Source organism: Paramacrobiotus metropolitanus, unplaced genomic scaffold (genome assembly GCF_019649055.1).
Source record: "Paramacrobiotus metropolitanus isolate TYO unplaced genomic scaffold, Prichtersi_v1.0 Parri_scaffold0000031, whole genome shotgun sequence".
Lineage (NCBI taxonomy): Eukaryota > Metazoa > Tardigrada > Eutardigrada > Parachela > Macrobiotidae > Paramacrobiotus > Paramacrobiotus metropolitanus.
Window position 1 is genome coordinate 692,906 of NW_026570251.1, and position 16,658 is coordinate 709,563.

The following is a 16,658-nucleotide window of genomic DNA, read 5'->3' on the forward strand; positions in this document are numbered from 1 at the left end:
ATAACGACGATGGACAGCGATTGAGAGATGCCGCAAATTAAACGCTGCTTGATAAGGACTAAGACAAATAACAGCGAACTTTAACCACTAGATTCACAAGTGAAAACCATTCAATACGGCTTTTATCAGTAATTATCAAACGTTAAGTAACTATCCTGTGCTAGAATGAATTCCCTATACGGGTAGCGTACATACATTTAGAGTAGCTGATAACCGGCCTTGAATGTCGTTGAAATAAGCAATGTGAACAGAACCGCTCCGGCTACAGGAAAGCCTGCGCTACCACGACAAGCCCGCGTAGACTGTAAATTAACGAGCAGGTTGCGAAAATAAGCGCTTCAACATGGGAGGCGGTGGATCCAAACCGGCCCCGCGTGTGGACCACGAAGCCATCCGGCGTCAGCATGAAGAGGAACGGCGGAGGCGGGAAGCACAGCAGCAGCAGCAGCGTCAGGCGGAGCAGGCCCAGATGATGAAGACCATGCAGCAGATGCAGGAGAAGGCTACGGCCGAGCGTCAACGCGCAGAAGCCGCCTACCGACAGCAACAACAAGAAATGGCCCAGCAGCGTGCACAGGCCATGGCGGAGAAAGAGCGAGAGTATGCTCGCGACCGTGAGAGAGATCGGAACATGTTTGAGCGTCGGTTGGAGGAAATGCGCAGCGCTTCGGCACAAGAACGCCGCCAGATGGAGGAGGAGTTCCGGCGCCAGCAACAGCGCCTGGACGAGGAACGCCGGCTGGCCATGGAGAAGCGTGATCAAGAGCACAAGGAACAGCAAGAGCGGGACCGCGCTGTGTTTCAACAACAGCTGGACGACATGAAAGACGCCACGGAAGCCGAGCGGCAGAAACTGCAGGCTGACTTCCGCCAGCAACAGGAAGCCATGGAGCAGAGATGGGCCGGTGAACGGGAGCGTTATGAGGAAAAATTAATGGCCATGCAAGACAGTATGGCGGAAGCGGAAGAGCGGGTGCAAAAAATGGCCGAGCAGCTGGAGAAGCCTATCAAGGACCGCGAAAAGAAAATTGAATTTGTCAACGGCCTCGAGTTGAAGATCCAGCAGAACGACTCACTGCTGCTGGTCGGGCCGAAGGGTATGGGGAAAAGCACATTCCTTTGGTTGCTCAACAAAGGTCAAATGCCCAAAAGGTCAATTCGAGACGGGACTGTGGAAATTATCCATCTGAGTGGGTTCGTCGATTCCATTGGACTGCGTGGATGGACGCCCGAAGAGCTGCTGAAACTGCTGGTTTTGATGATTTACGAAGGCATCCCCACCGATTTGATTATTTTCGGTAATGATCGCATTGATCTGCCGGTGACGTCCTTAGGTTTACTGGGCATAACCAATCCGATGATAGTCATTATGTCCAGTGATTTTTGGAAGTTGTACCAACCACCGAACGGTGGTGAACAAAAAATTCACTTGGTGGAGAAGGCCGACGGGACGCGCTACGTGGAACCCGAGAAAGACTTGGAGTACGTATACAATCTGCCGGTGTACGAAGACATTGAGGAGTTCCATCTGGGCAAACCCATAACGCACCACGACGATATTCAGCTTCTGGTCAGCCGGCGTAAGGAAGCGGGCGTCTTGCCATTCCAGTTTCTGATGGACAGACTGGGAGACGTATTTACTGTGGGAATGGACAATGACAACAACATGGAAGCCATTTTCCGTTTTATCTACATTTTTGAAACAAAGTACAAGAAAAATAAAATAAGATTTATGAATAGCGCTACGTTGCAAGAGTTCAACTAATTAAATCGTCGAACTATTTACCGTACATTATGCGAACGTCTGCCTTTTTACGGTGCTGTGAGGAGTTCCAAATTAGATTCTATATAGTAATATTCTACTTAGACACTTGATGCTAATTAGCTCGCAATAAAATTATGTTGTACTTACTAATGTACTGATTACTTTGTTAACACGGTGTTTTTATGTTACATGTTGTAATTGTTAACACTTTCCTAGCAGTGCCGATGTACCATATTCAGCACGTTTGCAGTGCATGTACTGAAGTATTTAGCCAATTCTTATCTTATGGACGATGTCAAGGCTGCCAAGATAAACACGCCATATATATAGAATTATTATTGCAGTACAAGCACTAACGAACTCAAAGTCCAAATGGCCAAAATAGCCTCCACATCCAAATGCAGTTTAATTAAGGAACTTACATGTATGAGATTGTATATTTTCTAGTGTTCATGCTATTGTACAGTTACAGTATCGTCCCGCTGTCATCACAAATTACTCGTTTATCACCAACCGCTGCCAGCTGGCACTGCTTATCGGCATGCAAACTGCTCAGAATTGTTAAATGTGTTAATAGTGGCACTGTGTGCATTGGTCCGCATTTTTATTGCGTTACAACCAGTATTACAGAATAAGGAATCGACATGCCTACCGCTTTTCGAATTAGCGGGATTGTTAAACAAACCAACCTCGCCAGAGCTACGCACCTTCTTTTGTCCTCATGGTTGAGTAAATCGACTTTTATCTCATTTAAAATCTTTAAAATCATAAAAATTGTTTGAAACTGTTGGCTTCCAAAACTATGTTTTCTTCTGCAAAAATTCCCGATTTTCGCTTTTACCAAATTTCATCCAAAATTTAATTTCTTCTAATCACCAAAATTCTTCTATAATAATTTTTTCGTACTTCGAAAATTTACTCAGCAATGAGCAGAGCATTATTTCCTGGTTGAAATCTTGTACGGCCGTTCGAGATCCTAAAAGTGCCCAGAATAACCGGGATTTCTAGGATGTTGTCCTTGTGGATAAAATAGTTCCCCGATAAAACATCGATATTGCATAGGTTAGTGCAGCTATAAAATAAATGAGAGGAGATTAACTGGCGTAAGATTTGCCGATCAGAATGCGCCCACAACACAAAAGCAGTCAGCGAGCGGTAAATGCGCTGTTGCGTAATGCGCTATCAACCTGATATTCTGCGGCAACGCATTAGGCATCGTTTTGTGTGTGCAAAAATCTGGCCGTTTCCGGTCTGTGTGGAGCTTTCGTTACAAGCTTATCAAAAAATCTGATAAGTCCTTGCTCGACTGCGAGTCAGAGCCTACAAAGTTACAGTGGGTCGACTGTTCAGTTCAGAATGTTACAATGATTTGATGTTAGTGGTATCCTTGAGTTTAACCGCTTCTTAAGCATTTTGAATCAATAATTATAATCATAATCGTTATGCTATTGAATGTATCTGGTTTTTTCTCAGTAAGCAGATATTAATGCGTCCGCGGCTAATTGGAAGGTCACTTACAGATTAGTAGGTACCAGTTATAATTTGTCCCATTTTGAAAGTGTAGACCACAGAGCTTCGGAACTACGGTCATAATTATGATGCCAAGTTGCTACATTGCTCGTTTTGCTTGCCCGACAGCTAAATAAACCCAGAGTGGATTGCGATTTAGCGATACTGCACGCTGATGGATAAGCATACAATATAGACATTTGAACCGTAGAAGATATCGTTGTTTGTATGAAGAATATTCTCTGATTACATGCTGCTGCTGTTATCTTAGTGTAGCAGTGTCGAAATCGGGCAATCGTTAACTGAAACTGAGCTATACGGACAAGGGTATCTCGTACAAAAATTACGTTAACGCAGGCAGGGTCAAGAAACGGCCAGCAGTTTTCCTAAGAGGTGACAATACCGTCGAATTGTATGTCGACTATGGGAAGCCAGGGTAGTAAATATGAGGAACAGGAAGCCGATCGCTACCGTCGGCAACTGGAGGAGGAAGATCGTCGCCGCGATGAACAGTATGCACGAGAACGGCAGGCAGACCAAGCCGCCTTCCTGCAGAAGTTGGCGGAGATGCAGAACAGCGAACTGGCCGAGCGACAGCGTATTGACGCGCTGTTTGAAGGACAACAACAGCAGGATTATGAGCACTACATGGAGGAATTACAGCGCAAGCAAGAACGGTACAGTGAGCAGCAGCAACAAGACCAAGCTTTATTAGACGTACAGTTAGAGGGGATCCGTAATGCCGCGGTTGTCGAACGCCAGCAGGTTGTCCAATCTCTGCAACGGGAGCAGCAACAGAGTAGTGACCTCTACGCCGCCGAATTACAGCGCAAAGAACAAGAACACGCCGCACACCGTCAGCGCGACCGGCTGCTGTTTGAGAAACAGTACGGGGATATGCGCAACGCATCCGCTGCTGAGCGGCAGCGCATGGAGGAAGCGTTTCACAGTGACCAGCGCCGCAAAGAGCAAGAACATACAGCGCGCCGCATTACGGACGCAGAACGCCGACAGGAGCGCCCCCTAACAACGCACCGGATAAAGACCACCACCAGCACCCTCACAGCACCCCAGCCCAGGTTAAGCGCGTTCGTAGCGTCACAAGCGACAGGTACAAATTCCAGCTGGGACCGACCAAGCGCTGGTAGCGATGAAGAGTTAACCGTCCGCGCCGAGAAACTGGCCGATCGAAGAAGAGAGCGAGAACTGAACCGGCAGACACCGACTTCAACGGAAGATATTAATTAAGAATGGTTAAACACTCTGTCATTCAGTTTCTAAACAAATTTCGATACGTTGAGCGAAAGGTGCGCTACTCTTAGTGTTATTTAAGTTTCACTCATTATTTTTTACGTCATTATTCATTATGAATACAGTTTGGTAATTGGGGACAAGGTTGTAATATAGAATTCCGGTTGAGCGTATAGATGCAATACTTCAGATCACTTGCACCACCGGCATTTCTGCTCATAACGCTTACAGTTAATTATTTGTACAAAGCTCCGGTAAATTGCCAGTTATCAATGTGCATCAATGTCCAGTGCTTATGTCAGTGCAAATAAAGAGTTATTGGTTAAGCTGATAACCGCAGTCGCACACATAATCCATTTATCAGCGGTATTCCTAGCTTTTCTTTACATGCAGGCGACGTCGACAATACCGCCGTACCTAAGAGAACGCTCTATGAGTGTTTACGCTTATGGCGTTGTCCTCACAAAGAGTTAAAAGACTGCCACATGCCGCATTTGGAGCAGCAGGCAGCTGAATACTAAGAAGTTATGACACGAACACTCGGAACGCACAATTACCTTTGAACTTGTAATCAACAAGTGCTGAACTTGTATCAACAAGTGCGAGTACAAGTACTATACTCACGCTTCTAATCGATGCATTTGTATTAGAAAATATGAGATAACCATGTGCAGTTCTGACAAAATTGGCTGGGATTGATAGTCAGTATGGGCGGTTGTAAGTGGTATTGCGCTCCTAAGAAGTTCGGTGTTATAGCGACTTCTGCAGTGTTCACTGATCTGTTTGTGCGCATGCGTGGGTTTTTATCATGGCTTGGATCGCTCCCGTAGTCGTCGGTATTGGTGGTGCTTTGTTGTCGCTATTTGGAGGCGGACGCCGACGTTCCGAACCGGCAGTGGATGTCACAGCCATTCATCGCCAGTATGAGGAGGAGCGTCAAAATCGGGAGAGGCAGTACGAACGGGAAAGGCAAGCCCAACATACCGCATTTACTAAACAAGTAGTCGACATGCAAACAAAAGCGGCTGCTGAGCACCAGAAAAGCAGTCAAGAGTTCATGCGACAAATGCAGCAGAACGCGGAGCAGCACCGCGCCGAAATGCAGCGTCGCGATGCCGAATATAAACAGCAACAGCAGCGTGACAACGAGCGCTTTGAACGCAACATGCAGGATCAGCGAGACAAGTCAGCTGCCGAGCGGCAGGAAATGCGGGAAGAATTCCGTCGCGAGCAAGATCGGATGGAAGTAGCCCGTCAAGCAGATAATCAGCAGCGGGAAGAAGAGTTCGAGCAAAAGCGTCAGGAAGACCGAATGGAAAATGAAAGGCGAATGGATGATCTGCGGGCGACCAATGCCGCCGAGCGGCTGCGCATGGAAGATGAATTCAACCGGCGCCAAACGGAGATAGAGCGTCAGCACGCCGAGGATCAGCGCCGTTACGAGACTCGTCTGGAGGAGTTAACCCAGAGTCTGCGGGACGCTGAAGAGAACGTTCGCGCTCTGCGTGAGCAGCTGGAGAAGCCGGTGAAGGATCGGCAAGAAAAGCTAGATTTTGTCAACAGTCTCCATCGAAGGATTCACGTGAACAATTCCTTGCTGCTGCTCGGTCCCAAAGGCACCGGGAAAAGCACCTTCATGTGGCTGCTTAATCGCGGTGCCATGCCGAAACGGACAATTCGCGACGGTACGGTGGAAATGGAGCAACTGACGGGATACGTGGATTCCATTGGGCTGCGCGGATGGACGGTGGAGGAGGTGTTGAAGCTGATGGTGGTGCTCCTCTACCAGGGCTTCCCCAAGGATTTAATTATCTTTGGTAATGACCGCATCGAGCTACCGGTGACAACGTTGGGTCTGCTGGGCATTGGAAATCCCATGATCGTCGTCTTGTCCGGGGACTTTTGGAAGATGTACCAGCCGGCCGGCGGTGGTCGGCCCAAATTTCAGTTGGTACAGAACAAGGACGGTGTGCGTCGGGTCGAGCCGGAAACGGATCTTGATCACGTGTACGACTTGACGGCTTACAAAGAAATCGAGGAGATGCATCTGGGCACGCCCATCACCCACCACGACGACATCGATCAGCTGGTGCGCAGACGGGAACAGGTCGGTGTGCGGCCGTTCCAGTTTTTTATGGACAAACTGAGGAGTGTCTTTACAGCCGAAATGGAGAACGACCCTATAATCGAGGTCCTTTTCCGCTTTATCTACATATACGAGAAGAAGTACTGCAAAAATAATCTGAAATTTATGAACACGGCGACGCTTCAAGACTTTAGGTAAAAGCAGGTTTCAATAAAGAAAAAATTCGTCCTAATGGTGCTGTTGTTTTATGTACCTATTTTTTGATTCGTATTGTTCAGTTGCGCCGAATTTTTTCCGGTTGCTCGTTGATACACGAGCATAGCTCACAAATCAATCTAAAAAGAGAGAAACCAATTTTTAACCGCTTTTGCAAGCAACACAATTATTTATAAATGGGAATTTATGGGATATTGTTTGGCTGCTGCACAAATGGACATACATACCGAAAAGATTCGGTATGAAGCTTATTTATAAAATGGTTCGCGCTCATTACGGTGCTATTACATAGTACGAGTATAGTTGCAAAGCCACAATGTTCCTGCTACATGAACCCGTAAAAGCTGTCGAGCATTCAGCGAGCATAAACTGAGCATAGAATTCAAGTTTATAGGTTACCTCCATACCACGGCGCGCCACGCCACCGTGTTTACCGGTGACATAGATTTTGTATTTTGTATTGTATAGCTAATGCACGGCAAATATCAATACTTCGCATATATTCATTACTTCTTGTTTTACCTTCTCAGTATACTTCGAATGGTGGTAACTACTGGAGGGGTCGCGTAAAATTTGTCACCACAGAAGAAGCGTCTCGCGTGCGGATCTAACTTTTTCGTTAGCGAAGAATAACGTATCCGGGTTGAACTTTTCACTGGTGAATACGGTGTGACCTTTCGCTTTTCCCCACCATGGGGGGGGGAAAATAGTAATAGTTCAATTATTACCTGCGAAATTCCTCTCCTGGATTTTTCCCAATCAATTGCCAAAATTAATCGGTTCGTTGCGAATTTTCTTGCATGTAAAAAATTGAATGACTATCATGCTCTGACCACTGACGGTCGTGCTGTGCTGGAGTTGACCGATTCCCTGCAAGAACTACACAAAGCCGCCCTGTCGGAAATTGCATCTCTTCAACAACAAAATGTCCTGCCCGTCGCATCGAAACCAACGTATGCCACTATGACCTCAAGGAACGCAGTGACGAATTCCAAGCATGTGCCCAACAAGAACGTCCTTGTCCTTAAACCGAAAGATTTGCCAGTGCCCAGCCAGTCCCGTAAAACAGCAAAAGAGATGACGGATTTTTGCAAAGTTTTATCGACTACGATCCCTGCTGGAGCCGAAGGCACCAATGTAACAAATGTCCGCTCAGGCTTTGGTAAGTCGGTAATTGTTGAATTTCGAACTCCTGATGATGCAGTTAAGGGTGAAGCGTTATTAAAAGAACACAGTGAAACGCTTGGAGTAAACGTCGAAAAGCCGAAAACGCGTAAGCATCGCATGATAATTCGTAGGATTCCAGTTGCTATGTCTGAAGAGGATTTTGTGAATGATTTAAAACTGAAGAATTTACGCGCTGATAGCGAAATTAAAATCGTGAAAAAGCTGAACAGCACCCGCCCTAATCCTTTGACCTATGCAGTTGTTATCGATGTTGATGGAGAAACGCGTAATGTTTAATTGCTGAAAAATCCGTATTGCTTGGTTGGTATTCTTGCCCTGTCAGCGACCATTTCTATGTGCCACAGTGTAAGAAATGTTGTGAATTTTACCACGTAGCAGTGAAATGTGAAAAAGACGCAGTGTGTGGATATTGTGCAAAATCTCACCTTTCTGTTAACTGTCCTGAAACTGACCCTTCGTTCAACTGCGTTTGCGTTAACTGTAAAAGAGCTGATAAATTCGATGCCAAAAATCCACATGCGGCTTTCGCGCATGAATACTGTACTGTTTACCAGAATTTGTATAAATCGAGAATGTTTTATAACAGTTCGGTAAAAAACATGCAGCTTCACCGCAAAATTTAACCAATGCTAAATGTACAGGTCAAGTTACCCACAGTGACAATTATGTTGATAACTGCATTAACGATAGTTCCGTGATAGTGAACAATGAAGATCCGTGTTTCCAAGATAGGCTAAAGTTAATGACCAGCCAAAACCTTCGCCATCTGAAGACAGTAGTTGTTCGTTGTTGTAACATTAACATTGTTAAGAACAAAAGTGGACAGGTAAAATTATTTTGTGCAAACGCGGATATAACTGGTCTTACTGAGACGTGGGATAATGAGGCTATAACCGATAACAAATTTGCGGATCTGCGTTCCTTCAATGTTTTTCGTAAACGACGTGAATACGGATATGGTGGTGGTGTGGCAATCATTGTGCGTAAAAACATGAAAAGTTTTAGACGAACTGAGTATGAGCTAACGTCCGTTGAGGTGATTTTTGTCGAAGTTCCGGTAATCGACAGGGTCATTGTCTGTGTCTATTTGTCTCCGTCTAAAGTACGTTCTCTACTACCCGTGTTTGTTAATCATCTTGAATCTGTCATCCCTATAGAAACTATGTCTAAATTAATAATATTAGGTGATTTCAACTTACCTGAAATTAACTGGTGCAAAAATGAAGGAAATTCGGTAACTGGGGAAGAACTAATTTCCGCTTTAAAAGAATTTCGATTAATTCAAATCGTAGATTTTCCTACTCGAATGAAAAACTGTTTGGATTTGTGTATTCTGTCACCAAAAAATTTAGTAATGAATATTAAGCCCGTAAGTCCTCCTTCTGTTTCAAATGATCATGCAGCGTTTGAGCTATCTTTAGCTATAAAGCGTAAAAAATCTTCTACTTTCGTTCCTCCCACTTGGAAAATTGCCCAAGACAAGGTTGCTAATTTTGTTAACGATTTGGTAGCGGTTAATTGGGACGGACATTTTCGAAATGCTGATACCAACAAGCGTGTGCTAATTTTTGAGTCTTTGTTTCTGTCAATTGCGAAGCGGTATTTTGTCTATGGTCAAGCGAGACGTAAAGGCGGCGTTGTTTACCCTGTTAACGTTAAAAGAGCTATTAGAAAGCAAAATACTGCTTTCAAAAACTACCGAAATTCTTTGAAAAATAACGATGCTAACCTCGCTTTGCATTACAAGCTTAAATGGAAAAATCTGTGCAAGTATACGGAAAAGTTAGTACGCAATTTCGAAAACTGTCAGATCAGCGAGGCCGCAACGGCAGCACGCAATAACCCACGAAAATTTTGGCAATACGTAAAGTCAGCTGATGATAAAACTGGGATTCCGCCGCTGAAAAAGGATGACGGTTCAGTTCTATGTACAGATATCGCAAAAGCTACCGCTTTGAATCTGATGTACGCAAAGTCGCAGGGGCCGTGTGATCGTCATTGTCACGGAACTAATGTTGATTTATGTGTAAATAACAACGCTGAACCTTTTGAAATAACAGAAGAAATGATTTTTTATCACATTGCAAGCTCGTCGTCTACATCGTCTAGTGGCCCATTCGAAATAACGACCAAACTTTTAAAATTGTGCGCCAGTGCAGTTACTAAACCACTTAAAATGATCTTCACTGCAGCGCTAAATGAAGGTTGTTACCCTGAACGATGGAAACTTTCCTACATTTCTCCCATTCCAAAAGGTAGCAAAGATCAAACCAATCCCCAGAATTATCGGCCTATTTCCTTGTTAAACCCTGTTTCAAAAATTTTTGAACGTTGCATTGATGAACATATTCGTAATGTTCTTAAAAAGAATCATAAATTAACGGACCACCAGTTCGGTTACAGGGAGAAGCGCTCATGTGAACTTCAGGTTTCTTGGTTTATTAAATCCACAACTGATTTTATTGAAAATAATGTTGAAGTGCATGCGCTATTCTTAGACTGTTCGAAAGCATTTGACAAATGTGATCACCAGGTTATTTTAACTGCTTTAATTATCTTGGGATCAATAGTCAATTAGTCCATCTAATTTCTGATTATCTGAAGGGCAGGAAGCAGTGTGTAATTGTGAATGGGTGTGTATCGGAAGTTGAGGAGGTCACCAGTGGTGTACCGCAGGGTTCAACGGTAGGGCCTTGTTTCTTTATCTGTGTACTTAATTTTTTACCTTCAGCGCTAATTTACAATAGCGAATTACTTTTGTTTGCCGATGACATAGCCCTTTACAGACCGATAATGTCGACAGATGATGAAATCGCTTTACAGTCGGATCTTACCGCAGTAGAGAATTGGGCACGTCGTAACAAACTCGTGTTCAACGCAGCAAAATCGTTCCACGTTTCTTTTTCTAAAAAACGAGCTGCAAATTGTAATTCTCAGTACTATCTCAATGGCGATGCGATAGTTAAAACTGAATGTGTGAAATACTTAGGCGTAATTCTTGATCGCAATTTAAAGTTCAAAGATAATACCGGTAATCTGGTGACTAAATTTCGTAAAAAAACTCGCTGGATTAATGTCGCGTTCAGAAAAGCTGATTCCGCTGCTCGTATTCAGTTGTATAAGTCGTTGGTCTTCACATCGTTTGATTACTGTTGCCCTTTTATTGCTCCCACTAACAAAACTTGCCGAGACAAATTAGAGCGCTGCTTAGAACGTTTTGTGTACTCTCTCTGTCTTGGTAGTGAAAGCTTTAACGAACGATTATTGGAGCTTAAGTGGGATTGTTTTGAACTGCGCAGATTGAAACGCAGCTTGGTTTTGGTCTACAAGCTTGTTTTTAACCATATTCCTCTGGGAGAACGGTTTTTCTTACCCTTTGAACAAACTGCTGCCGCCTTGTCTTGTATTTCAGGTCATACAAGATCGGCGAATAGGCTGTCTGCGCATCCCTTCCCTATAACGGCGGCACCTACAACGTTGTGCGGGATTACGTTGCCTCCTTCCTCGGACTTACTCTCCAGTCGCCTGGTCCAGTTATGGAATGAAATGACTCTGGATAAGAAAGACTACGCCTCACTCAACGTGTTTAAGAATGCGCTGGATAACGTTTGTTGGAGCGAACTGAACTGTGTTAAACGTTTTCGTAGCATGAACAAATAATAATACGGGATTTTTTAGGTTTTTTTTTTAGGTTGCTAGACTCTTTCTGAATTCCTCCTAGCCGATCGGCCGGTCACTGCCTTGGTACGTGGACCTTCAACAACGTCGGAGGATATTTCTTAGTTGGATGCTTTTGTCAGATTGTTCGATCAGCATTTTGTTAAAATTACCGCAACACAGATATTGGCTAGTAAATCAGTAGTGCGATTACGCACGTAAGTGTCCATGCTTTCCATTTTTCCCGCAAGATTATTAAAAATTTTCGAAAATTGTTAAAACTTATACTAATAATAACAGTAAGTGGGTTTTGGTTTTACGCATGGACACCAGTGCGATCGCTTCCCTCCCTTTTTATGCATTTCATTAAGCCAATATCTTATAATTATAGCACATTGTCGACATGACTTTTGACTTTCGTAGTTTTCTGCTCACTTTGTGTACTTTCCTTTTCACAATTTCTGTTGCTTGCCTAGCCGAACTCAATTTGCTATGATTATTATGTTGTGTTTTTTTGTGTGACCTTTGCTGTTTATCATGTTTTTTGGAATGTCAAATGCCTTGAGGGGACAGTGTCCCGTTGCATAAGACAATAAATTAAATTAAACCACAGTAATTGTTGGCAGTGCAATGGCCATCCTTTTAAACGGCAAAATCGAGCTCAGTGCACCGTACTTGCATATAACAATATGCACATAACAATATGCAACTGCGGTTTGCGCCCGCAGTTGCTTGCGAAGCTTGCACAACGCTGGAAGCATAAATTGCAAGCTAACTCTAACTGAAGGCTTTGCAGTGGCGCGTCTCGAACTTTTTTTCTCGGGTGGGCCGGCGAACTCTTCGTGAAATATTCTTATAACGTTAAGCGGTTTGTATCTGATTTTGCCTTTTTAATTGGATTTGGATTAAAAAATCTCGTTAATAAAGCAAACCTTATCGGACTTAACTCGCCTGGCTTTGGTGTAATATTTACTGTAATTGGTTCTTATCAACGCTGAATGGGCTAAGGGTTTACATTGGCCCTGCTGATAAAACGCACACAAGCAACCACACAATATCCTTTGTTTTACACTGCCTTGTTATGCATTCCCCGTGATCGGTAAAACCGTAAGAGCGATAAGTTTGATATACCTGGCATACATGTAGATATACAATACCTGATTAAAACGGCAGATCTGCCATGCTTTTTCACGTCCTAACCAAATATCTGTCATTAACAAAAACAGCCGCACCAAGTGCTTGACTTCCGGAGCTTTGAAGAACTGACAATCAGATTTCTTGCGATATTAGGGTAACAATTTTGGTTCAGTAGTGAGTTATTGGCTTGTTTACATCGGAAATCCAAGCATGGATGTAATACGTGATATGATGGTGTACTTGTCCTCTCTCTTCGGCATGAGGCAACATGAGCCAGCCAGTGCAGATATGGACGCTGTTATACGTGCCCAAGAAGAGGATCGACAACGGCGCGAAGAACAGTACAAAACAGAACGCCAAGCAGAAAAGATCCGATTCTTACAGGTTGTTCGTAACATGCAAGATAAGGCAGCTGCTGAACGTGAACACTTGCAACGGGAGTTTCAACGGCATCAGGAGATGAAGGACACCGAGCGCGCAGCGGATGCCCGGCGTAAAGAAGACGAATACCGAAAACAGCGCGACCGGGATCACGCGCTCTTTGAACAGCGACTGGCGGAGATGCGCGATACAACAGCGGTCGAACGTCAGAAACTGGAGGAGGATTTCCGACAGGAGCAGCAAAAATTGTTGGAAGAAATCCGGCAGCTGACGGAGCAGCGCGAACAAGAACGGGAAGCTGAGCGAGAGCGAAAAAAAAAAAGGAATTGGAACAACAACTGGAAGCGATGCAGAACGCTGTAGTGGTAGAGCAAAAACTACTGGACGAAGAGTTCCAACAGAAACAGGAAGAAACGGAGAAGCAGTGGTTTATCGAGAAAGAGCGCTACGAAGAGCGTCTAGTCGAGCTCAATGAAAGTATGCAGGAAGCGGAAGAGCGCGCGAAACATCTGATTGAACAGCTGCAGAAGCCGGTTAAAGACCGCGAGCAGAAAGTGGCTTTTGTCAATAATCTGCATCTGCCGATTCAGCAGCGTGATTCGCTGTTGCTGTTGGGCCCGAAGGGAATGGGCAAGAGTACGTTCCTTTGGCTGCTTAATAAAGGCGAAATGCCCAAGCGGACGTTGCGCGATGGCACCGCCGAGATAATCCAGTTGCCGGGTTATGTTGATTCAATTGGATTGCGCGCGTGGACAGCGGAGGAAATAATAAAACTGCTTGTGCTTATGATCTACGAAGGGATTCCAAAAGATTTAGTCGTCTTTAGCAACGAACGTATCGATTTGCCGGTAACGACGCTGGGTTTGCTGGGCATCAGTCGGCCCATGATTGTGGTGATGTCCAGTGATTTCTGGAAGTCGTACCAACCAAAACCCGGCACAGAGCCTCAGATACATTTAGTACCGAATCAGGACGGCGTGCGGCTGGTGCACCCGGAAGCCGAATTAGCCAATGTCTACAACTTTCCCGTGTATGATGAAATCCGGCAGTTTGAATTGGGCACACCCATCACCCACCACGATGACATAGACGCGCTGGTGAAGAAACGGGAGCATGATGGTGTTCAACCGTTCAGCGCCTTTAAGGAGCGACTGGGCAATGAATTTGCGGCCGGAACAGTAAATGATCCCAATACCGAAGCTCTATTTCGGTTTATCTATATTTTTGAAAATAAATATCGTAAGAATAAGCTGCAATTTATGAACCAGGCCACACTGCAAGATTTTGTTTAACTTTTCGTTCCCCTGAAAACGATTACATGGAAATCGTGTTTTACATGGAAGTCAAGCACCAAGTGCTTGACTTCCGGAGCTTTGAAGAACTGACAATCAGATTTCTTGCGATATTAGGGTAACAATTTTGGTTCAGTAGTGAGTTATTGGCTTGTTTACATCGGAAATCCAAGCATGGATGTAATACGTGATATGATGGTGTACTTGTCCTCTCTCTTCGGCATGAGGCAACATGAGCCAGCCAGTGCAGATATGGACGCTGTTATACGTGCCCAAGAAGAGGATCGACAACGGCGCGAAGAACAGTACAAAACAGAACGCCAAGCAGAAAAGATCCGATTCTTACAGGTTGTTCGTAACATGCAAGATAAGGCAGCTGCTGAACGTGAACACTTGCAACGGGAGTTTCAACGGCATCAGGAGATGAAGGACACCGAGCGCGCAGCGGATGCCCGGCGTAAAGAAGACGAATACCGAAAACAGCGCGACCGGGATCACGCGCTCTTTGAACAGCGACTGGCGGAGATGCGCGATACAACAGCGGTCGAACGTCAGAAACTGGAGGAGGATTTCCGACAGGAGCAGCAAAAATTGTTGGAAGAAATCCGGCAGCTGACGGAGCAGCGCGAACAAGAACGGGAAGCTGAGCGAGAGCGAAAAAAAAAGGAATTGGAACAACAACTGGAAGCGATGCAGAACGCTGTAGTGGTAGAGCAAAAACTACTGGACGAAGAGTTCCAACAGAAACAGGAAGAAACGGAGAAGCAGTGGTTTATCGAGAAAGAGCGCTACGAAGAGCGTCTAGTCGAGCTCAATGAAAGTATGCAGGAAGCGGAAGAGCGCGCGAAACATCTGATTGAACAGCTGCAGAAGCCGGTTAAAGACCGCGAGCAGAAAGTGGCTTTTGTCAATAATCTGCATCTGCCGATTCAGCAGCGTGATTCGCTGTTGCTGTTGGGCCCGAAGGGAATGGGCAAGAGTACGTTCCTTTGGCTGCTTAATAAAGGCGAAATGCCCAAGCGGACGTTGCGCGATGGCACCGCCGAGATAATCCAGTTGCCGGGTTATGTTGATTCAATTGGATTGCGCGCGTGGACAGCGGAGGAAATAATAAAACTGCTTGTGCTTATGATCTACGAAGGGATTCCAAAAGATTTAGTCGTCTTTAGCAACGAACGTATCGATTTGCCGGTAACGACGCTGGGTTTGCTGGGCATCAGTCGGCCCATGATTGTGGTGATGTCCAGTGATTTCTGGAAGTCGTACCAACCAAAACCCGGCACAGAGCCTCAGATACATTTAGTACCGAATCAGGACGGCGTGCGGCTGGTGCACCCGGAAGCCGAATTAGCCAATGTCTACAACTTTCCCGTGTATGATGAAATCCGGCAGTTTGAATTGGGCACACCCATCACCCACCACGATGACATAGACGCGCTGGTGAAGAAACGGGAGCATGATGGTGTTCAACCGTTCAGCGCCTTTAAGGAGCGACTGGGCAATGAATTTGCGGCCGGAACAGTAAATGATCCCAATACCGAAGCTCTATTTCGGTTTATCTATATTTTTGAAAATAAATATCGTAAGAATAAGCTGCAATTTATGAACCAGGCCACACTGCAAGATTTTGTTTAACTTTTCGTTCCCCTGAAAACGATTACATGGAAATCGTGTTTTATGTACTTACTGTTTTTTTATAAATGCATCGTTGTATTGGTACGTACTACGTATGTACTTAATCGACCAAAAGAAAAAACGGGACTTTTGTTGGTCACGTCGGTCGAGACACTTAACAGTTTTTAACATATGGGAGTAACTGTTTAATATTTAATGTACGTAAAACTAGAACAGTAATTTAGGAATAAAATACATATAGAGAAATCCTTGAAAAACAAATACTTTAAAGTATATTGAACAGAAGCGAAATTCATGTAGAGTAGAACATACGAGGCTTTAATAAGCAGAAACAATTTTTGAAAATACAAAAAATAGAAAAATAAATGTTTTCAAAATGAATAAACACTGCAGTTAGAGGGGGGTACAGAATCTTAGTGCAAGATATATTCAGGTGATATAGATGTGGTACCTCCATGTTGCATTGTATCATGCCGATTTAATACTCCACAAACTAGGGGCCAATGTCAAAACGCCGGCAGAATTTTCTGCCGACCGAATT

At 44.5% G+C, this 16,658-nt stretch overlaps 4 protein-coding genes across 5 annotated transcripts; all 4 read left to right on the forward strand.

Moving 5' to 3' along the window:
* The first annotated feature begins 197 nt into the window (after positions 1-197).
* Positions 198-2,078, forward strand: LOC129588714 (unconventional myosin-X-like). The gene has a single exon (XM_055483060.1). It carries the CDS (start codon positions 344-346, stop codon positions 1,763-1,765), a length of 1,422 nt encoding a protein of 473 aa, XP_055339035.1. The 5' UTR covers positions 198-343; the 3' UTR covers positions 1,766-2,078.
* Positions 2,079-5,189: 3,111 nt separating this feature from the next.
* Positions 5,190-11,567, forward strand: LOC129588712 (uncharacterized). Of its 2 annotated transcripts, XR_008690506.1 has the most exons (3): positions 5,190-6,805; positions 7,358-7,989; positions 11,428-11,567. XR_008690506.1 is itself a non-coding variant. In XM_055483059.1 (2 exons), exons 1-2 carry the CDS (start codon positions 5,334-5,336, stop codon positions 7,395-7,397), a joined length of 1,512 nt encoding a protein of 503 aa, XP_055339034.1. In that variant the 5' UTR covers positions 5,190-5,333; the 3' UTR covers positions 7,398-8,742. The 2 variants fall into 2 exon arrangements, 1 of the variants encoding a protein (XP_055339034.1); XM_055483059.1 differs by lacking the exon at positions 11,428-11,567 and having other exon boundaries at positions 7,358-8,742.
* Positions 7,791-12,274, forward strand: LOC129588751 (uncharacterized). Its single transcript, XM_055483115.1, has 2 exons — positions 7,791-7,989; positions 10,549-12,274. Exons 1-2 carry the CDS (start codon positions 7,791-7,793, stop codon positions 11,673-11,675), a joined length of 1,326 nt encoding a protein of 441 aa, XP_055339090.1. The 3' UTR covers positions 11,676-12,274.
* A 1,120-nt stretch (positions 12,275-13,394) lies between these two features.
* Positions 13,395-16,220, forward strand: LOC129588752 (uncharacterized). Its single transcript, XM_055483116.1, has 2 exons — positions 13,395-14,476; positions 14,600-16,220. The coding sequence occupies exons 1-2, from the start codon at positions 13,538-13,540 to the stop codon at positions 16,115-16,117; spliced, it is 2,457 nt and encodes an 818-aa protein (XP_055339091.1). The 5' UTR covers positions 13,395-13,537; the 3' UTR covers positions 16,118-16,220.
* Positions 16,221-16,658: the final 438 nt, after the last annotated feature.